The sequence below is a fragment of the Oncorhynchus clarkii genome, chromosome 1 (assembly GCF_045791955.1).
Source record: "Oncorhynchus clarkii lewisi isolate Uvic-CL-2024 chromosome 1, UVic_Ocla_1.0, whole genome shotgun sequence".
NCBI lineage: Eukaryota > Metazoa > Chordata > Actinopteri > Salmoniformes > Salmonidae > Oncorhynchus > Oncorhynchus clarkii.
The window spans coordinates 60365846-60389306 of record NC_092147.1 but is presented as its reverse complement, the minus strand read 5'-3'; the positions used below and the strand labels follow the sequence as shown (position 1 = coordinate 60389306).

Sequence of the window (23461 nt, the reverse complement as noted above, 5' to 3'; positions counted from 1 at the left end):
ATGTAACGTACAATATGAGCCACTTGATGGCGCTCTGTACATGATTTACACCGTTTTTTTTTTGTATGAAAAGAGTGATGTTTGGCATGTTCTTTCTTTCTGTCTTTTGTAACACTATCAATTATCTATTGTCTGATGCTTTGATGTATATTTCATTGTCAACCTGCACAGCACAACACACTATTGTCCGCTTACATTTGAGTGTATTTTTGGCACTTCCATATAGCTTCATTGACAAGTGAGCCCAAGATGGATCCAACAAGCTAAGCGTATGGTGTATTAATGTATCACATTTGCACCTGTTCCTGAGTCACTATGCATAGTGGTCCTTCAACCAGAAATACACTTTAAAAACACCAACTTAACCAAACTTACTACTTACTACCTCATAGGCTACAATTAATCAAATGCATTCAATTCATCTCACATGAATTTCGCATTTTATAAGAGTTTACTTAATCAAATTATCCGTCAACATTCTAATGATGAGACACGTGTAAGAAGCCTGTAATGTAAGAGCGATGAAGATATCCCATAATAGGACATAATGAGTCCTGACGCCAACTCCATCATTTCGCCTGTCCCCAAGGAGGGAACGACGCATGTATTTGAGCAAGGGGTGAGATGCGAACCGTGTCGAGGAGATTTGGTGGGTGTGTGTGCCTGTGTGATCGCTGTGGCGACTGTACATTGTAGCAGAGACCTCACTGCCGCGTGTGGCAGCGATATTGATAAGGAACACTGGATTGCCACTCTACAAAGGTAAACATTTGTCATTTTATTGTCTGCCTTTCTCATATGCTTAATTTTGCTCGTCAGATAAATATCGTGCATAAGACCATTTGTATTGCCACTCTACAAAGGTAAACTATTGTCATTTTATTGTCTGCCTTTCTCGTGTGCTTAATTTTGCTCGTCAGATAAATATCGTACATAAGGCAATTTGCATCATGCCCACGTTGGATAATTTCGCTCCCCTGACAACATAAACGTTGACAAATGTGTCTTTCATTTGATGGCTCGAGTGACTTGCGTTAATAATATCACGAGTGTTTGATTGTAATTCTAGCACTTACCTATTACCTGCACTGATGCGCTAAATACCGCAGTGGAGACACATCCATCTGATATCTGCAACCACGCGACTAACCGCCGCTCATCCTTGTGTCGAGACACTATAGGGTTGTAAAAATAGAGTATTCTAAATATTGGAACTAAGGAATAAAACGTTGTGTTTTTTGTTGTTGCAGGGAACGCTACAAGCCGCGTGCACATTATTGAACACCGTCACTTGAACTGTTTCCAAATTATTTTACTCTTGATTAGTTCACAATATTGAGGATTTTTTTTCTCCCGTAATAGCAGAAATAACATATGGCAACATTGTATGTAGGTAAATACATGAATGGCATCATTGGTGTGTATGGGCTGTAATGCACATAATACGGCACTGATAGGTAACCCCATTCAACTTTTGTAGGTACAGTACAGTATAATGACGTGTGGATGGTTGTCTACTTACAAACTAGCATCTCAAAATGTGAGTGTGGGAAAATTGAGTCCAGAGCTCCTAAATTCCCATTGTTATTATCTTCTCTTTGCGTTGCATTCCCCTGTACAGTATAGGCCTACCTGGTTCTCTGTGTAATCTGTGGGGATGTGTAAAAATGACACAATGAATAACATAAGGCTGTCTGGAAGTCCATACTGTGCTCTGCAGTTGGACTTAATAGGATTGCTGCATCACTCAGTGAATGAGCTGCAGTATTAAACAGGCAAAACCAAGAAACAAACAATAGACTACTCGTGGTCACCAAGTGGGAGATGAGAACCTCAACCTCTGGACACCACCGTTCCTTGATAATATATATTTATTTATGTTTTACAATTTATGAAGATTCTGGATTATGATATATTTTTTTGATTATCGTCACAAACCCACACTTCACCCATAGAGACGAAAGCAACTGAATGCCCCATAGGGACTGAATGTACAATAGTTATTGACACACTGAATGGCTACCTCCATGTTCCTGACAGTTTCTTTGACAAACAGGCAGGCTTCCTGATTAAGTGCATGTGACATGTACTTTCACACAACGGGGAGGGGCATGGAGGCGCTCAGTAACCACTGAATGACTGACCTCAGGATTGACCTGTGACCTCTCTCAGGAGGGAGAGCATGACAACACTGCCTCATTCACGTGTCTACACGACAGTGTTTTCGTGTCAACATCTACACCCATTCAGCCCATGTGTACCATGACTCTGCCCTGTCCTGCAAGACCAATTTGAGTACTCCTGTGAACCAGTAAAACCTCGAATCCAGGGGGATAGGTCCGCTCAGGACTGCAGCTGTAAACCGTGCTACCATGTGAGCCAGCACACCTTTCAGGCAACCGAGCATACATCAGCACTATATACAATGGAGGACTGTTGTCTATTGTCTAAGGAACTCTCTCTTTACCAGAAACATTTAACATAAACATGAGATACTGATCAACATGCTGAATGGGTGACACATTCTGTAACAGTTGGCGAAGGATCTGTAGTGCTAAGAAACCCCATGTGCTCTGTCATTTATAATGAACGCGTCCCCGTCCCCCCCCCGACATACCGTATTAATGCACTCTCTTTAAACCTTCACGTCCGACCTGTCCTCTTAGTCTTTATCAGGCGTCGCTCAAACGTTGGTGCTAACTTTTTTCCATCCAAAATATTTCCTCATGTATGGCCATATTCTGCCTCAGTGTTCCTATGCTGACATGTCCAATGGCACAGGTGCATTGCAAACTCAAATGTCACCCCGTAACATGTGAACAGCACGCAATTGTATGCACCAACTGCCGTAAGTCGCTCTGGATAAGAGCATCTGATAAACTACTAAAAAGGAAAATGGAAATGTAAGTACACGGAATAGTTATTTATTTGAGAGAATTGTCTATGGCTTGTTGTTTCTGTCTTCCCAGGCGGATGATTAACGTCTTCTCAGGCTGATGATTAATTATTTGTGTTGAGTGGTAAATATTTGATCAATCCTTTAGAATCATGTTACTTGGACCCCTTTGAAGTGAGAAGAACAACCACGAGACACGAATCAAAACTGAATTTCAGATTTGTATCAAGAGGTGCTTTACATGTCCATTATAAGGTTATTTAACATCTTTAGGATCTTAGTCAGAAGGGAGAATTTTCTATCTAAACCAAAAATCCAGTTTATGGTAGGCTATAGCTAGATAGGTTTTATTAGTCTCTAAATGCATTTATCCAACTTGCATGTATTTTTTCAGTACAACTGGAAACCAAGGCAGGGTTAAAGCCAGCATATTAATCTAGGAGTTGTTGTCAATTATTATGCATGAAATACCCAAATCAAAAGCTTTTATGTCATATTACTTGATGGCATATGATTTGTTTACAGATCCTAGACAGTACCAGATAGTGAGTGCATTTGAAAACAACATTCTCTTTATTCTCAATAACTGATGGTTCTCTGGGCAGGCCGGATGTTTCTGCCAGACACACCAGAAAGGTTTCTGTTTCCATTCTGTGTTAATGTTACTGCACGTTGCCTAGCAACCTCCCTCCCCCCCCTTTTCTCCATCTGCTCCAATTGGCCAAAGTGGATAGTGCTACATGAAGTGTTGTGTTTTGGCTTTTCGAGGTCTGAGCACACAAAGGGAAGCCCACCAATGGAAGTGAGTAAACAAGAAAGTGAATAGAGAATTTATGGTTTGGTGATTGATTTCTTGTCACCCTCTCGCTGGCACTGCAAGCTATGGTGGAAAAACCAAGGGAAAACAAAACACTTGCTGGCAGCTGTTTCGACAAAAGCATCTAGTCTTGCTATATGCCCCACTACTCTGCACCATGCAGGCACGGTAGAATATCAAATTCAAATGTAAAAGCCAAGCATTTGTTTATTTCTATTTTTTATTTTACCGTTATTTTACCAGGTAAGTTGACTGAGAACACATTCTCATTTACAGCAACGACCTGGGGAATAGTTACAGGGGAGAGAATGAGCCAATTGTGTGTACAAAACATTAGGAACACCTGCTCTTTCCATGACAGACTGACCAGAGGAATCCAGGTTCAAATCATGATCCCTTATGGTCACTTGTTAAATCCACTTCAATCAGTGTAGATGAAGGGGAGGACACAGGTTAAGAAGGATTTTTAAGCATTGAGACAATTGAGACATGGATTGTGTATGTGTGCCATTCAGAAGATGAATGGGCAAGACAAAAGATTTAAGTTCCTTTGAAAGGGGTATGGTAGTAGGTGCCAGGTACACTGGTTTGAGCGTGTCAAGAACTGCAATACTGCTGGGTTTTTCACGCTCAACAGTTTCCTGTGTGTATCAAGAATGGTCCACCACCCAAAGGACACCCAGCCAACTTGACACAACTGTGGGAAGCACTGGAGTCAACATGGGCCAGAATCCCTGTGGAACACTTTCGACAGCTTGTAGAGTCCATGCCCCAACGAGTTGAGGTTGTTCTGAGGGCATTTCACACCGGTTGACCTCCTCCTTCTCTGCAGCAACCCCAGCAGCTGTGCAGAGCCCAACTGAGTGATCCGGGACAACAGCATCAATGTAACAGTCTTGCTTCCGTCCCTCTCCTTGTCCTAACCTGGGCTTGAACCAGGGACCCTCTGAACAAGCATCGTTAGCTATCGCTCGAAAAAAGCCGGGGTTCTTGCAGGGCAAGGGAAACAACTGCTTCAAGGTCTCAGAGCGAGTGATGTCACTGATTGAAATGCTGCTAGCGCACAGCTAACTAGCTAGCCATTTCACACCAGTTTACATATAGTACTGTCGTGATGAAGCTGAGTGCCTGCTTATCCAAGTGAAAGATAAAGCTATCATTCTTGGAGCTGCCAGATAATAGGCTATCAGTGCCCTTTAGTGCTTGTGTCACAGTAAGAGGATAGACAGACATGGGGTGGCACACTTAAAACCGTGCAGATATAAATACATTTTTTGTTACATTTGTCTAAGTACTTGAAATGACTGGATTGTCGATTGCTTTTTTTATATATATTTTTTTTTATATGTGAAGCTACTGTATCCTATGACAAAATAATCAAGTAGTCAGGTCACACAACCACTCAGGGAGTCATAACAGGTAGGACACTCAACAGTACGTAAGCCTGCATTTCATGTCTGAGTCAAAACACCACCCTGAAATAAGGAGAAACTTTCAACACTCTCTCAGGACATAACCTGAAAATTAATCAACGCGCACATAAACATGTTAGGGTTCCCCATTGTCTAAGCCAACAAGAATCCACCTTAGGTCGTGGCTTGTCCTCTGGCGGTCTTCCTGTTACAGAATGATCGAATCTTATTACTCTAGGTCAGTCAAATGGCATCTGATCTATATCTATATTGTATGTTTAAAAAAAAAAAAAATCCCGGTTTCATATTTGTACTGTTTTGTACTTTTTACCAGGTGCCTAACAATAAGTATAATTGTTTATCCTCTCTCTGTCTGTGATTTTTGGTGTATTCTCTACCAAGAGATCTTGGAGGACAGCCTAGAGTCCTTGTGAGGCAACCGTATCGTCCTTGGTAAACTTTCAGCTCAGTGACATTCTTATTACACTGGCTCTAAAAGCTGAGCTGTCAGTTTGTGCTCAGACTGGCTCTCTAAAAATGTCCATATGAGACATTGTGTCCATGTGACGAGCCAGCGCCTTCCCCAGGACCTTCACACGTGCCAAGCCCACTCTATCCTCAGGCTCTGGTCATTGTCAATGCCCAGTAACTGTCAGGGCTTTTCATGGCCATGCTAGCTAGCCGCAGCACCAACAACAACGACCCTCCATTCTCAGAAGCACTAACCTTTCATTAGCCAGGTCAACACACTGGGTGGATGTTTTTCCTCCCGTGAAAAGAGTGACACCTCACTTGTTTTTCACTTTATCTTGTAAGAACTTGTAGGATTATCAGAATACTCCAGTCCAGTAGGTATGTGTTGGTCATATTTTCCCTCTCGACAATTACTTATGGTCTTTCCTGAAACACTAGAAACCCAGAAAACTAGAATGTTTAAAAATTGCATGCATTTCCTTTTATATTGCAGTTGTTTAAAACTGCTAGCCCCTGAACATCCAATGGCTCTTGTGTGGAATGTGTAGAACCCTCGGGTTCACAGCCAGTATGGAAACTGTTCATGGAAGAGAGGGGTCCTCACAATTAGAGGACTAAGCTGTTTCTCTGGCCCGGGCCTTTTCGAGCCATGTTTGGAGATGTTTGGTGAGATCCACGCTCAGCACTGGACAGCTTCTCTCCTCTCTGCCATTTGTTGAGAAAGAAAAAGTCAAACTATATTGCGTAACAGCTCCCGCTATTTTTCTCTGGAGTGCACCAGACCTAGCGGTGAGAGCTATTTTATATATGAACACAGCTCACTTGAAGTCTCAGAATTAGAGTAGGGATCCCTGGCTGTGTGAGGTTTATCATAGTTCAGCTATTTTTTTTTAAGCAAGCAGAGAGCAGTAGTTCTCGAACATGTGGAGCATAAGGGATTGCTACAGCTCACAACCTCTGTTCTCATTCACTGGCAGTGACATTGATTTGAAATGAGACCATTTTACTGAAAAAATATACACTTAGGGAAATGTTTTCCACCATACCAGTATCACATTCCTCTCATTTGTCTTTTTTCTTTGGCTTTCTTTGTTTCTATTGGATAGTGTTTACATCTCTTCTCATGCTTCTGAGATAGACAGTTGGAAGCTGGAGGGGAAAAAAATCACAAAGCACATACGACTGTCAACCATGCAGGTTTGCAGTTCCACGAAGCCCATAATTACATTCCGGTATGTCATTCTTATGCATACATGTTGTTAATGAACATAGTGAAATGGATTGACTGACCAATGTACGTTATCAACACAGTAAGAGAGCTTGTGAGTCAAGCCCCAGGGTTGTGCTGTAGCTAATTCCAGACATCTTGTAATGTCCAGTCTATTCTGCATGGGCTGGGTTTGGATGGGGGGGGGGGGGGGGGGGGGGGGGGGGCACATTCCCAGGAGGCATGTGGTGACAAGTCCATCTGGGCACGCCTTGTGCTGAAAGCAACCAGAACCCCAGACTCCCTTGTTGGTCTGAAGGGTGAAGGGCCCAGTCCATATCACCTCACCCAGTTAGTCTCAGAAGTCAGAAGACTGAGGAGAAAGAGATCAAATAGAGGGTCTGTCTAGAGTCGTAGGCTTGTTGACTATCTGAGAGAGCTTCCTACTCCAGGCTTGTTGATCTGGTTTACAAAGAATCTTGTAAGTAAAGTGTGATCTATAATGTGATGTATAGAGGGAATTTAGTGTCTAATGGGAAGTGAATTAGAGGATGTGTTTTTCCTGTATGTATACATATTACATTCACAGTAAAATGTCCGCTACAAGCAAGTTGTGTTGGACTCCTCAGATATTACACATGAGTTTGTCACATGACATCTGTCAAGCCTCACAACAAACAAGTTGGAACATTATTGAAGATTTATACCTTCAAACTTAGTGGCTTTTTGCTTGACATCATGAGAAAATCAAAAGAAATCAGCCAAGACCTCAATCCTATAGAACATTTGTGGGCCGAACTGAAAAAGCGTGTACGAGCAAGGAGGCCTATAAACCTGACTCAGTTATACCAGCTCTGTCAGAAGGAATGGGCCAAAATTCACCCAACTTATTGTGGGAAGCTTGTGGAAGGCTACCCAAAACGTTTGACCCAAGTTAAACCATTTAAAGGCAATGCTACCAAAAACAAATTATGTCAAATTCTGACCCACTGGGAATGTGATGAAAGAAATAAAAGCTGAAATAAATAATTCTCTGTATTGTTATTCTGACATTTCACATTCTTAAAATAATGTGGTGATCCTAACTGACCTAAGACAGGGAATTTTTACCAGGATTAAATGTCAGGAAGTGTGGAAAATGGAGTTTAAATGTACAGTTGAAGTCAGAAGTATACATACACTTCGGTTGTAGTCATTAAAACTAGTTTTTCAACCACTCCACAAATTTCTTGTTAACAAACTATAGTTTTGGCAAGTCGGTTAGGACATCTACACATGACATCTACGCATGATACATTTTTCCAACAATTGTTTGCAGATGGATTATTTCACTTATAATTCACTGTATCACAATTCCAGTGGGTCAGAAGTTTACATACACTAAGTTGACTGCCTTTAAACAGCCTGGAAAATTCCCCAAAATTATGTCATGGATTTAGAAGCTTCTGATAGGCTAATTGACATCATTTGAGTCTATTGGAGTTGTACCTGTGGATGTATTTCAAGGCCTACCTTCAAACTCAGTGCCTCTTTGCTTGACATCATGGGAAAATCAAAAGAAATCAGCCAAGACCTCAGAAAATAATTGTAGACCTCCACAAGTCTGGTTCATCCTTGGGAGCAATTTCCAAACACCTGAAGGTACCACATTTATCTGTACAAACAGTAGTACGCAAGTATAAACACCTTGGAACCACGCAGCTGTCATACCGCTCAGGAAGGAGACACGTTCTGTCTCCTAGAGATGAACGTACTTTGCTGCGAAAAGTGCAAATCAATCCCAGAACAACAGCAAAGTACCTTGTGAAGATGCTGGAGGAAACAGGTACAAAGTATCTATATCCACAGTAAAACAAGTCCTATATCGAGATAACCTGAGCCACTGGTCCAAAACTGCCATAAAAAAAGCCAGACTGCGGTTTGCAACTGCACATGGGGACAAAGATCGTACTTTTTGGAGAAATGTCCTCTGGTCTGATGAAACTAAAATAGAACTGCCATAATGACCATCGTTATGTTTAGAGGAAAAAGGGGGAGGCTTGCAAGCCAAAGAACACCATCCCAAACATGAAGCACGGGTGTGGCAGCGTCATGTTGTGGGGGTCCTTTGCTGCAGGAGAGACTAGTGCACTTCACAAAATAGATTATAACATTAGATTTGGATAACAGGGTTAAGTTGCTGACTAGCTATTTATTTTGATGAACTGAAGTTCAATTTCAATAGGCAGATAACAAGTGGCAACCTAGCTAGATTCCTAAATCATTGCTAAGAATAATGAAAATGACTGCAGGTTCTACTGGTCATTGTTTTCAGGCTGGTTATATTGGTGCTATCTAGGTACCAAGCTAAAGCTAGCTACCCCAGAAGTTGCAGTCGAACAAACTGCAAACAAAATGCTTTATTACCAACGCGGTATTGTAAACACATAGTTTGTTGCCGGTGTTTGCTTATTTGCAGACTGTTTTGTCCAGCTTTGACAGTGCTAGTGTATCTTTTTTGACATACAAAGACCCAAACGCCGTTCCATAGTATGTATGTCGTGAAGCTAATAGCAGTGACGCTACTACTTTGTAAATCCGGTAGGGCAGCATCTGAAAAATAGCGCACTTGGTAGTGTGTACCGGTGCTCGACCAGTCGGTGAAAACCAACATCACCCACGACAGAGAACGGTTGATTGTCAAGGGCAATGATTTCCATTATCTTGGCTTTAATGGATTTCGCCTTTGAGTTGGCCTGCTGAAATCTTCTTACTCTTAAACTGCTCGACTTGTTGACTGCTTCATCCACACAGCAGACATTGTGGGCTAGGTTCGGAGTGCTGTATGGCACGTGTAGTGTGAAATGTTACATTATGTCATGTACCTACGTTATATAGGTATGCACAGTAGCTTTGACATCGGTTTTTAACATCGGCGTTAAACTAGACATCGGGCCGATACCGATGTTGTCATTTTTAGCTAATATCGGCCGATTCTGATATATCGTGCATCTCTACTAAACAGTCCATGAATTGCACTATAACGGTGACAAACGGTGCCCACAAACAGTTAGGGCCTACATAAAGCTGTCCCAACAGCACCACCAAGTCAGAACAGTCGGCTAAATTATGAGGGGAAAATAGACCAAATTATTAGGTTTAGGCACAGGGATGTAACCCAGACAAAAGAACGAGATTAAACCTCTAATAAATACACGGGACAAGACCTGTAATAACAATACACGGGACGAGACCCGTAATAAGAAGTGCACGGGACGGGACCCGTAATTACTAGTACACAATACATGCAGCACGAAAGCCGAAACAACAAAGCACAGGTACTCACAAGACACACGCACACGGGAAGAATAACCAACCCTAAAGTGAGACAGTGGGAATGGCCCCTCGTCGCAACTTCGGCAGCTGCAACTGGCCTGTCCTGCGCGACTTCGGTAGCTGCAACTGGCCCTGACCGGCCTGCACCGCATCCCTGTGGTTGTCCCCGAGGCCGGTGTCGTTCAGCTGCCAGTGCAGCGGGTCAGGAAGTGGATTCTGTCATGGATTCCCCTGGTCCTGCTGTTCATTCCATGCACCAGTTCTGGAGGTCTATGTCACCGGACTCTACGCGTCACTGAACTGTCTCATTACGCACACCTGATTCCAATTCCCCTGATTAGTAATTGTAACTGTTCACCACTGTCTTGTCCGTTATTGTTCCCATGGTCTTGTGAGTACCTGTGCTTTGTTGTTTCGGCTTTCGTGCTGCGTGTATTGCGTACTCGTTATTACGGGTCTCGTCCCATGTATTTATTAAAGGTTTAACCTCGCTCTTTTGTTTGGTTTACATCCCTGTGTTTTTGTATACGTGTTTGTTTTGGGCTTCGTCCCCGTGCCTTTCATGGCATGTTGTATTTTTGGGTTACGTATTCCTGCGCCTGTCTCCAATCATTTATACAAGGTGACAGCAGCTCTTTGGACTTTGTGTGATAAAACAAAGGTGTGGTTGAATTTATTCTGCCTCTGTGTCTTCCTATTGTCTCGACCTTTAGGCCAATGTTTCACGTCGCAAGGCATATGAATTAACAGGCTAAAGAGCGAACAACGCCATTATCACAACACAGGTTGTTGGGGGGGGGGGGGGCTTGGCTTCCCCAGTGATTTCTACCCATGCACTGCTATTGATCAAAGCCAGATCAATGTCTGCAAGATCACATAATGATAGTATTGTACATAACCAAATATAGTATAATGATACTGTAAGACAAAAAACACCTAATTTTAGGATGATTGTGCGAATGGTCGCATTTTTCTCCTACGCTACCAAAACTCAACAAGTTAAGTTGTATTAGTCAGATGTACGTGATGCACATGGTATACACTGTCCAACAAAATGTGTACTGTACTTGCAGGTTCCTGCTTGACAATGCAACAGTAAGAAATAAAAGATCATACAAAGTAAATGGCTCAGTAGAACAGAATAAACAGGTTAGCAGTATAATATAGGAAGGCACAATTTATAGTCCAATTTTTACCAATGTATTGGGGAAGGAGGGGATGAGGGGCAAGTGTTTAAATTGTGCAGTATTTAGCAATCATAATACAAGTCTGGTAGCAGCAGTTGTGTGTGTGTGTGTGTGTGTGAGAGAGTTCATGTGTTCTAAGTCACAGAGAGTAAATGCAGGTCATCAGTCCAGATCAAGTGTTCAGCAGTCTGATGACTTGTACATAGAAACTGTCTCGGAGCCTGTTGGTATCAGACCTAATATCAACATCTTGTGGCTGGGGTGTGTGGGGTTCTTGACGATGCTGCGGGCCTTCCTAAGGCACTGTTTGCTCCACTAGGCAAAATATATGCTTTGATTGAAACAAAACAGGTATGCTACAGTTTGTTAACACCATCTGCAAAGAAATGTATATAATTCAAAAAAATGTACTTTCGAAACACTGTACACAACTCAAGATTTAAATGCACGTTCCCATGAATCTGCCTATTTATTGACACAATACAACATATCACACTCAACCAACAAACAAAAAAACACGACATTTAAACACGATGACACAACATTGTTCGATCTCATTCTGGGCCCGTTTTCCCAAAAGCTTCTTAAGGCTAAAATGCTTAAGGTTATCATTCGAACCATTGAGACTTAAGATGCTTTAGGGAAACCGGGCCCTGGTCAAAATAGGTTTCAGACACAAAGGCCCATTTCTCATTTCTATACTCTTCCTTATTTTCTTTGCCAGTCACAATTTCACCCCCCCCCCCCAAAAAAAAACAAGAATGTTGCACAAATGAGAGGGCTGCAAGGAAATATCAAAAACAACAAACAAATAAATAGGTAAACAGCAATAATATCATTAGTGATAGAGTAATGGAAAATTAAATGCCAGCAGTTCAATTTCAAATTATGTACATGATTACTGTACATATTGATTGGTATCTATAAGCAGAATTGGTATTAATTACATAATATAAATGACATATTTTCCCAGTTTTTAATCACTTCAAGACTCAAACTAAGTACTGTGATGTTTTTGTCTCGTGTGAGATTCAAATGCTCAGAAACGCATAAACTATATACACAAAAGTATGTGGACAACCCTTCAAATTAGTGGATTTGGCTATTTCATTCACAGCCGTTGACAGTTGTATATAAAAATAAAAAAAATTGAGCACACAATCATTCAATCTCCATAGACAAATATTGGCAGTAGAATGGCCTGTACTGAAGAGCTCAGTGACTTTCAACGTAGCACCGTCATAGGATGCCACTTTTCCAACAAGTCACTTCATCAAATTTCAGCCCTGCTAGAGCTGCCCCGGTCAACTGTAACTGCTGTTATTGTGAAGTGGAAACATCTAGGAGCAACAACGGCTCAGCCGTGAAGGCCACACAAGCTCACAGAACGGGACCGCCGAGTGCTGCCATGTGTAGCGCATAAATAAATCTCTGTACTCGGTTGCAACACTCACTACCAAGTTCCAAACTGCCTCAATAAGCAACTTCAGCACAATAACTCAGTCTAGAGCTTCATGAAATGAGTTTCCATGGCCAAGCAGGTTGAAGAATGTTACATACGCCTCTAGGAAGAGGGAACGCAACACCTTGCTACAACTCAACTCCCCGTGGAGTGAAAGAGGTGTGGGACTGTAGGTGCGAGTAAGGATGACAAAGGCAGAGAGTGGTACCGTATGGGGAAAAGGGGCTGGACAGAACCAAAGCAAAGAATATCAAAGCCCCCCTCTCCTACCTTACCTGCCTACCCACTACTTACTTAACTTAGCACCACTCAGGGCGCTAACCAAAATACAGGGGGTGGTCCACCCAGGTCTTAACTAGTGTGCATAGACAGTGAATACTACAAGTTATGTATGCCCGCAGGCCTCTTGCCTAAGCACTACCTAGGTGCCTTCCCTTTCCCCCCTGGGAACAAATGAAACAGAATAATACAAATGTAATTAAACAATTTCAAGAATCAAAAACACAGTTCTATTGGCACACAAATGCCTCAAATCAGCAGCTACAAAAATATTTAACAAAACCTGTCTCTGAGCAAAAACCAACATAGGACATATGTCCATCGCTCTCCTAACAACAACCAACACAGGCACTCACTCTCATCTCTCTTCTCTCTGCAATCATCTGTCTTCTGAGCAATAGAACACTGGCTTACAGTGCCTTGCGAAAGTATTCGGCCCCCTTGAACTTTGCGACCTTTTGCCACATTTCAGGCTTCAAACATAAAGATATAAAACTGCATTTTTTTGTGAAGAATCAACAACAAGTGGGACACAATCATGAAGTGGAACGACATTTATTGGATATTTCAAACTTTTTTAACAAATCAAAAACTGAAAAATTGGGCGTGCAAAATTATTCAGCCCCTTTACTTTCAGTGCAGCAAACTCTCTCCAGAAGTTCAGTGAGGATCTCTGAATGATCCAATGTTGACCTAAATGACTAATGATGATAAATACAATCCACCTGTGTGTAATCAAGTCTCTGTATAAATGCACCTGCACTGTGATAGTCTCAGAGGTCCGTCAAAAGCGCAGAGAGCATCATGAAGAACAAGGAACACACCAGGCAGGTCCGAGATACTGTTGTGAAGAAGTTTAAAGCCGGATTTGGATACAAAAAGATTTCCCAAGCTTTAAACATCCCAAGGAGCACTGTGCAAGCAATAATATTGAAATGGAAGGAGTATCAGACCACTGCAAATCTACCAAGGCCTGGCCGTCCCTCTAAACTTTCAGCTCATACAAGGAGAAGACTGATCAGAGATGCAGCCAAGAGGCCCATGATCACTCTGGATGAACTGCAGAGATCTACAGCTGAGGTGGGAGACTCTGTCCATAGGACAACAATCAGTTGTATATTGCACAAATCTGGCCTTTATGGAAGAGTGGCAAGAAGAAAGCCATTTCTTAAAGATATCCATAAAAAGTGTTGTTTAAAGTTTGCCACAAGCCACCTGGGAGACACACCAAACATGTGGAAGAAGGTGCTCTGGTCAGATGAAACCAAAATTGAACTTTTTGGCAACAATGCAAAACGTTATGTTTGGCGTAAAAGCAACACAGCTCATCACCCTGAACACACCATCCCCACTGTCAAACATGGTGGTGGCAGCATCATGGTTTGGGCCTGCTTTTCTTCAGCAGGGACAGGGAAGATGGTTAAAATTGATGGAAAGATGGATGGAGCCAAATACAGGACCATTCTGGAAGAAAACCTGATGGAGTCTGCAAAAGACCTTAGACTGGGACGGAGATTTGTCTTCCTACAAGACAATGATCCAAAACATAAAGCAAAATCTACAATGGAATGGTTCAAAAATAAACATATCCAGGTGTTAGAATGGCCAAGTCAAAGTCCAGACCTGAATCCAATCGAGAATCTGTGGAAAGAACTGAAAACTGCTGTTCACAAATGCTCTCCATCCAACCTCACTGAGCTCGAGCTGTTTTGCAAGGAGGAATGGGAAAAAATGTCAGTCTCTCGATGTGCAAAACTGATAGAGACATACCCCAAGCGACTCACAGCTGTAATCGCAGCAAAAGGTGGCGCTACAAAGTATTAACTTAAGGGGGCTGAATAATTTTGCACGCCCAATTTTTCAGTTTTTGATTTGTTAAAAAAGTTTGAAATATCCAATAAATGTCGTTCCACTTCATGATTGTGTCCCACTTGTTGTTGATTCTTCACAACAAAAATACAGTTTTATATCTTTATGTTTGAAGCCTGAAATGTGGCAAAAGGTCGCAAAGTTCAAGGGGGCCGAATACTTTCGCAAGGCACTGTATATAGCTTCAGAAGGAGTTGGTAATTGAAGACAGCTGTTCCTGACGAGAGGGTGGGGTCAGTTCCAATTAGCATGGCCGACCAATCAGCTGCTTGGGGGAATTCAGGAAGCCGTCCTGAAACACACACATACATACAAATACACAAACCACAACACAGAAACTGGGGAACGTAACAAAGAACTTGACTGGCCTGCACAGAGCCCTGACCTCAACCCCATCGAACACCTTTGAGATGAATTGGAATGCCGATTACGAGCCAGGCCTAATCGCCCAACATCAGTGCCCAACCTCACTAATGCTCTTATGTTTGAATGGAAGCAAGTTCCCGCAGCAATGTTCCAACATCTAGTGGAAGGACTTCCCAGAAGAGTGGGAGACTGTTATAGAAGCAAAGGGGGGACAAACTACATATGAATGCCTATGATTTTGGAATGAGATGTTCGACGAGCATGGTAGCTAAGGAATTATTAGCAACGTTACCTGCTTAGCTATGCTATTCTAAATCTCTTAAAAAGCACTTGAACGCAATCATGTTGTATAAACGACTTCACCAACTGGGAAATACGAGATTCCAAAGAGCATTTGAAGGCAGCATATGACTGCCATTGATGACATATATATTTAATGGTATACCATGATATTGTAGTGGCAACCTTGTGTTGTGTAATTGTAAATTGGAGCTCGAGTTTTGTTAATGTCCTGTATTGAAGAGAGAGCTTGTTCTACTTCTGCAATTTTATAACACACACACACGTACACACACGTGAGATGTATGCAGACTCCACCCCTGTATTATCTGTCAACCAGGAAGTAGTAGAGTTCACAACGGAACCACACTGTAGCATGTAGCTATTCAGTAATGCTCGCAACATTCGGTCTAAATTATTTATTTGCCTTATCTGTGGACTTATAATTGTTGGAAATAATCAACATTCAAATAACCATTGAATATGGTTGAAGAAACAGCATAATCTACTATACATTGTGATTTCCAAGTTTGACAGACCTCACTGCTGTAAGTTTTCAAAAGTGAAAGTAAACCTCAATTCCAGAAGCCATCACAGAAGAGAGACGGTGGTGGTGAGAAAATGGCATCTAAACCTTCCCTCCCAGAGGAGGATCTCTGCTGTACTGTGTGCTGTGACATCTTCAGGGATCCCGTTTTCCTGTCATGTACCCACAGCATCTGCAAAGCCTGTCTGAAGGAATTCTGGAAACAGAAGGGATCTCGAGAATGTCCAATGTGCCGGAAAAGATTGTCAATGGATAACCCCCCATGTAACCTAGCTTTAAAGAACCTGTGTGATGCCTACTTACAGGAGAAAGGTCAGAGATATTCAGCAGGGCCAGATGTGCATTGCAGTCTGCACAGTGAGAAACTCAAACTGTTCTGTCTGGATGATAAGCAGTCAATTTGTGTAGTGTGCCGGGATTCAAAGAACCATAAAAAGCATGACTGCATCCCCATAGATGAAGCTGCACTGGATCATAAGGAGGAAGTTAAGACGGCACTGAAGCCCCTAAAGGATATGCTGGAGGTCTTAAATGAAGTTAAACTGACCTGTGATCAAACAGCAGAGCACATTAAGACACAGGCCCAGCACACAGAGAAGCAGATTAAGGAGGAGTTTGGGAAGATTCACCAGTTTCTACAGGATGAAGAGGAAGCCAGGATTGCTGCACTGAGGAAGGAAGAGAAGCAAAAGAGTCAGACGATGACAAAAAAGATTGAAGAGATGAGCAGGGAGATATCATCACTTTCGGACACAATCAGAGCCATAGAGAAAGAGCTGGGAGCCGACGATATCTCATTCCTGCAGAACTTCAAGGCCACAGTCAAAAAAGCAAAGTGCACCCTGTCAAATCCGGAGAAGGTTTCAGGATCACTGATCCACGTGGCAAAGTACCTAGGCAACCTGCAGTTCAGAGTCTGGGAGAAGATGCAGGAAATAGTTCAATACGCTCCTGTGATTCTGGACCCCAACACTGCCCATCCGCATCTCATCCTGTCCGAGGATCTGATGAGTGTGACATACACCAAAGACGCACGGCAGCTTCCTGATAACCCAGAGAGGTATGATGACCTCTTTGTGGTCCTGGCCTCTAAGGGCTTCAACTCGGGGACACATAGTTGGGACATTGAGGTTGGAGGAAATAAAGCCTGGGCTCTGGGTGTAGCTTTAGAGTCTGTCCAGAGGAAGCAAACGATTGGCTTTAGACATGGATCCTCTGGTGTGCAGTGTAAAGATGGGGAATATACTACCCATTCCTTATCGGACGAATGTACTCCATCCACTCCCCTCAAAGTGAGAAAGCCCCAGAGAATCAGAATGCAGCTGAACTGGAAAAAGGGAGAGCTTTCATTTGTTGACCCAGTTGATAACACAGAACTTCACAGATTCACACATCCTTTCAAAGAGAGAGTTTTTCCATACATGTCTACTTTACGTTTTAATCCTCTGAGGATCTTGCCAGGGAAGGTCTCTATATCAATTGGTTCCGCCTCTGTCTAAACCAGGTGTTAACACGCTGTAAATGAGTCAGTAAAATATAATCTTATTCGGTAATGGACAGCACTTATAGCTACTTAAGTCTTTGTGAATACAGGCCTTGATATTATAGTTTTTTCTACATGAGTGTGTTTTTTTTTAAAGGGGGGGACATGGGTTCATGGTAGGCCTGTCAAATCATTGAATTTTAAAGGGAAAGCATCAAGTATCATTATCCCATGGGGAAATGTGGGACTTAAGAATGCTATAGCATCCAGAGACCCAATAGCTGAAGAAATACGAACAACATCATGATTTACCTCCGGTAAGGGTGGGGTCCTGCTAGTGTAAATATGTTGCATTACTTTTGCCGTTATCAGTGGGGATTTACATTAGCTGTGTGTTGTAGGACATACATTGTAGATTTGACATCATGACATTGTGACAGTGTGAGGCATTGTTCAAGCCTAATTGACCTATTCACAGTAATACCTATGGTATGCTGGTATTAATATTACCTTTAATAGTTTTTTATTCATTATTTACTTCTTATATATATAACAAATCTGTCCATACTTTGTTTAGCACCTGATGTTTGTGTCCCAATAAACAAAACAGTGACTTCCTAAAGAATTTAAATAAGAAACAGAGCTCTGTGTTTTCATTCTCTTACAAGAGGCAGTAAGAGTTGGCAATGGTTTTTAAGAGATTCATGTTGATGGGAAATGTAGAGATTAATGAGTGATCATTGGCAACCCGTCATTCAGGGCAGATGGGGCACAACTTTTAAGCTGTTTTGCATGTTATTTTGACATTAATACATGTCACATATCAGTTTGCAAACAATGTAAAAAATAAATAAAATAATAATTGCTTTCTTGAGTAAGGCAACTCCAAAACACAGGTGTTTCAGCCTAGCTCAGTACTTTCTGTGTTGATGGGTAGCCAGCAGAAAATACAGAGTGTAGGCATTGGTAATGTTCTCTAGTTGCACCGTGATTGGGTGATGTTCTCTAGTTGCGCCGTGATTGGCTCAGTGTTCTGTCACTCATAGGGACACGACGTCACCGCCAAATCTAAGGGTAGAGCAAAACAATTCAAGCCTCGTGGGTGCTGACATGGAGTTACATTAGAAGTGCCCATTCAAGAAAGCTTAAGGTTATTGGCCACAGATAAAATGACGCCAAATCACATTATACAGTGCCTTCAGAAAGTATTCAGACCCCTTGACTTTTTCCACATTTTGTTATGTTACAGTCTTATTCTAAAATGGATTAAAGTAAAACAAATCCTCAACAATTTTCAAACAATACTCCATAATGACGAAGCAAAAACAGTTAAACAAAAATAAAACAATTTGGACAATTTATAAAAAATAAAAAGCATAAATGCCTTAAGTATTCAGACCCTTTGCTAAGAGACTCGAAATGGAGCTCAGGTGCATCCTGTGTCCATTGATCATCCTTGAGATGTTTGTACAATTTTATTGAAGTCCACCTCTGGTAAATTCAATTGATTGGTCATGATTTGGAAAGTTACACTTTTTATTTATTGAATTTTTATTTAACCTTTATTTAACTAGACAAGTTAGTTAAGAGCAAATTCCTATTTACAATGACGGCCTACACCGGCCAAACCCTAACCAGGACGACGCTGGGCCAATTGTGCTCTGCCCTATGGGACTCCCGATCATGGCCGGTTGTGATACAGCCCAGGATCGAACCAGGGTCTGTAGTGACGCCTTTAGCACTGTGATACAGTGCCTTAGACCGCTGCACCACTCGGGAGCCAAATGGGAGCCCACATGTCTAAGGAATTGTCTGTAGAGCTCCGAGACATGTTTGCGTCAATCTGGGGAAGGGTACCAAAAAGAATTCTGCAGCAATGAAGATCCCCAAGAACACAGTTGCCTCCAAACGACCACCCTCATCACTGTCAAACGCTCCCTAAAACACTTCAGCAAGCAGGCCTTTCTAACCGACCTGGCCCGGGTATCCTGGAAGGATATCAACCTCATCCTGTCAGTAGAGGATGCCTGGTTATTCTTTAAAAGTGATTTCCTCACCATCTTAAATAAGCATGACCCATTCAAAAAAATGTAGAACCAGGAACAGATATAGCCCCTGGTCCCCTGACTGCCTTTGACCAGCACAAAAACATCCTGTGGCGCACTGCATTAGCATCGAAAAGCCCCCGCGGTATGCAACTTTTCAGGGAAGTTAGGAACCAATCTACACAGGCAGTTTGGAAAGCTAAGACTAGTCTTTCAAGCAGAAATTTGCATCCTGTAGCACAAACTCAAAAAAGTTCTGAGACACTGTAAAGTCCATGGAGAATAAGAGCACCTCCTCCCAGCTGCACACTGCACTGAGGCTAGGAAACACTGTCACCATCGATAAATCCATGATAATTGAGAGTTTGAATAAGCATTTTTCCATGGCTGGCCATGCTTTCCCCCTGGCTACCCCTACCCCGGTCATCTGCCCTGCACCCCCCACAGCAACTCACCCAAGCCTCCCCCATTTCTCCTTCACCTAAATCCAGATGATGTTCTGAAAGAGCTGCAAAATCTGGACCCCTACAAATCAGCCGGGCTAGACAATCTGGACCCTCTCTTTCTAAAATTATTTGCCGAAATTGTTGCAACCCCTGTTACTAGCCTGTTCAACCTCTCGTTCGTATCGTCTGAGATCCCCAAAGATTGGAAAGCTGCCGCGGTCATCCCCCTCTTCAAAGGGGGAGACACTCTAGACCCAAACTGCTACAGACCTATATCTATCTATCTACCCTCTAAACCAAGTTAACAAACAGATCACCGACCATTTCCAATCCCACCGTACCTTCTCCGCTATGCAATCTTGCTTTCGAGCTGGTCATGGGTGCACCTCAGCCACGCTCAAGGTCCTAAACGATATCATAACTGCCATCGATAAGAGACATTACTGTGCAGCCGTATTCATCGACTTGGCCAAGGCTTTCGACTGACAATCACCACATTCTTATCGGCAGACTCAACAGCCTTGGTTTCTCAAATGACTGCCTCGCCTGGTTCACCAACTTCTTCACTGATAAAGTTCAGTGTGTAAAATCGGAGGGCCTGTTGTCCGGACCTCTGGCAGTTTCTATGGGGGTGCCACAGGGTTCAATTCTCGGGCCGACTCTCTTCTCTGTATATATCAATGATGTCGCTCTTGCTGCTGGTGATTCTCTGATCCACCTCTATGCAGATTCTGTATACTTCTGGCCCTTCTTTGGACACTGTGCTAACTAATCTCCAGACGAGCTTCAATGCCATACAACTCTCCTTCCGTGGCCTCGAAAAACTAAATGCATGCTCTTCAACCGATCTCTGCCCACACCTGCCCGCCGTCCAGCATCACTACTCTGGACGGTTCTGACCTAGAATATGTGGACAACTACCTAGGTATCTGGTTAGACTGTAAACTCTCCTTCCAGACCCACATTAAGCATCTCCAATCCAAAATTAAATCTAGAATCGGCTTCCTATTTCGCAACAAAGCATCCTTCACTCATGATGCCAAGCATACCCTCGTAAAACTGACTATCCTACCAATCCTATTTTGTAGCTTTCCTACACTCTACTCCACAAATTGGATGCAGTCTATCATAGTGCCATCCGTTTTGTCACCAAAGCCCCATATACTACACACCACTGCGACCTGTACGCTCTCGTTGGCTGGCCCTCGCTTCATACTCTTCGCCAAACCCACTGGCTTCAAGTCATCTACAAGTCTTTGCTAGGTAAAGCCCAGCCTTATCTCAGTTCACTGGTCACCATAGCAGCACCCACCCGCAGCATGCGCTCCAGCAGGTATATTTCACTGGTCACCCCAAAAGCCAATTCCTCCTTTGGCCGCCTTTCCTTCCAGTTGTTTGCTGCCAATGACTGGAACGAACTGCAAAAATCGCTGAAGCTGGAGACTCTTATCTTCCTCACTAACTTCAAGCACCAGCTGTCAGAGCAGCTCACATATCATTGCACCTGTGCATAGCCCATCTGTAAATAGCCCACCCAACTACCTGATCCCCATACTGTATTTATTTATTTTGCTCCTTTGCACCCCAGTATCTCTACTTGCACGTTCATCTTCTGCACATCTATCACTCCAGTGTTTAATTACTATATCGTAATTACCGCGCCACTATGGCCTATTTTATTGCCTTACCTCCCTTATCTTACCTCATTTGCACACACTGTATATATATACTTTTTTTCTACTGTATTATTGACTGTATGTTTGTTTATTCCATGTGTAACTCTGTGTTGTTGTATGTGTCGAACTGCTTTACTTTATCTCGGCCAGGTCGCAGTTGTAAATGAGAACTTGTTCTCAACTAGCCTACCTGGTTAAAAAAAAATGGAAGAAGTTTGGAACCACCAAGACTTCCTAGAGCTGGTCGCCTTGCCAAACTGAGCAATTTGAGGAGAAGGACCATGGTCAGGGAGGTGACCAAGAACCCAATTTTCACTCTGACAGAGCTCTAGCGTTCCTCTGTGGAGATGGGAGAACCTTAAAGAAAGGACAACCATCTCTGCAGCACTCCACCAATCAGGCCTTTATGGTAGAGTGGCCAGACAGAAGCCACTCCTCAGTAAAATGCACATGACAGCCCGCTTGGCATTTGCCAAAAAGCACCTAAAGACCCTCAGACCATGAGAAACAAGATTCTCTGGTCTGATGAAACCAAGATTGAACTCTTTGTCCTGAATGCCAAGCGTCACGTCTGGAGGAAACCTGGCACCATCCCTACGTTGAAGAATGTTGGTGGCAGCATCATCAGCGGCAGGGACTGGAAGACTAGTCAGGATCGAGGGAATGATGAACAGAGCAATGTACAGAGAGATCCTTGATGAAAACCTGCTCCAGAGCGCTCAGGACCTCAGACAGGGGCTAAGGTTCACCTTCCAACAGGACAGCGACCCTAAGCACACAGCCAAGACAACGCGTGGAGTGGTTTCAGGACAAGTCTCTGAATGTCCTTGAGTGGCCCAGCCAGAGCCTGGACTTCAACCCTATCAAACATCTCTGGAGAGACCTAAAAATAGCTGTGCAGCAACGCTCCCCGTCCAGCCTGACAGAGCTTGAGCGGATCTGCAGAGAATAATGGGGAAAAACTCCTCAAATACAGGTGTATCTGATTGTACTGTATCTACAGTAGCTTTGATTGGACATCATACTTTCAAAATCTTAACTAGCAAGCTCACAGTCATCATCATGAATCAAGTCCACAATCTACTGGCAAATGGTTTTTAATCCTTGTCATATGAAGAGAAATAATGAAGAGGAATTATAGATAAAACATATTGGTGATCATCGGTCATTGGACAAATACTGCACAAAATCACAAATTCAACAATGAGTGGTTTGGAAGGAATCAGTGGTTAACTGCAAGCATTGAAAAGCAATCAATAGCCTGCTATTCAGTGGACTAGGTGTGTGGTACCAAGTCTGGATATAAGGGTATTTTTTCCAAACTTAAAAGGATAAACATTCAACATTAGCTGTGCTGTCAATCCAGCATGACTTCTGCCACACTCAAAACAACTGTAAACTCAGAACTGGGAAATCTCACTTCAGTGAGTTCAAGACAACTGGGAACTCGGGGGAAAAAAATGTCCTCCGACTGGGAAAATACATTTGGAATGGTCATCCAACTCGGATTTGCAAGTCGGGAACTCTGGGCTCTTTCTAGAGCTCTGACCTGAAGATCACTGACGTCATCATGATTCAACCTTGTTTTTTTCAGAGCTCCCAGTTAACTTGAAAGCACCATAAATCCTGAGAATGCCAGACTTTGATGACAAAGTTTGACAAAATTTGATGACAGCCTCACCATCTTCCTGTTCAAGTGAG

At 42.7% G+C, this 23461-nt stretch overlaps 2 protein-coding genes across 2 annotated transcripts in view; both read left to right on the top strand.

The window, feature by feature from the left end:
• The first annotated feature begins 736 nt into the window (after nucleotides 1-736).
• The window catches only part of LOC139409482 (sorbin and SH3 domain-containing protein 1-like), a 78111-nt gene continuing 55386 nt past the window's right edge, over nucleotides 737-23461 (top strand). Inside the window, exon 1 of the mRNA XM_071154681.1 lies at nucleotides 737-762. The gene's annotated coding sequence lies outside the window, so the exon portion shown is untranslated. The remainder of the gene's footprint in view (nucleotides 763-23461) is intronic.
• Nucleotides 15853-18225, top strand: LOC139416710 (E3 ubiquitin-protein ligase TRIM35-like). The gene has a single exon (XM_071165700.1). The coding sequence runs from the start codon at nucleotides 16185-16187 to the stop codon at nucleotides 17607-17609; it is 1425 nt and encodes a 474-aa protein (XP_071021801.1). The 5' UTR covers nucleotides 15853-16184; the 3' UTR covers nucleotides 17610-18225.

Bases quoted from the DNA above. Each gene is read 5' to 3' on its own strand.
- LOC139416710 (XM_071165700.1), top strand. From the start codon at position 16,185: ATGGCATCTAAACCTTCCCTCCCAGAGGAGGATCTCTGCTGTACTGTG.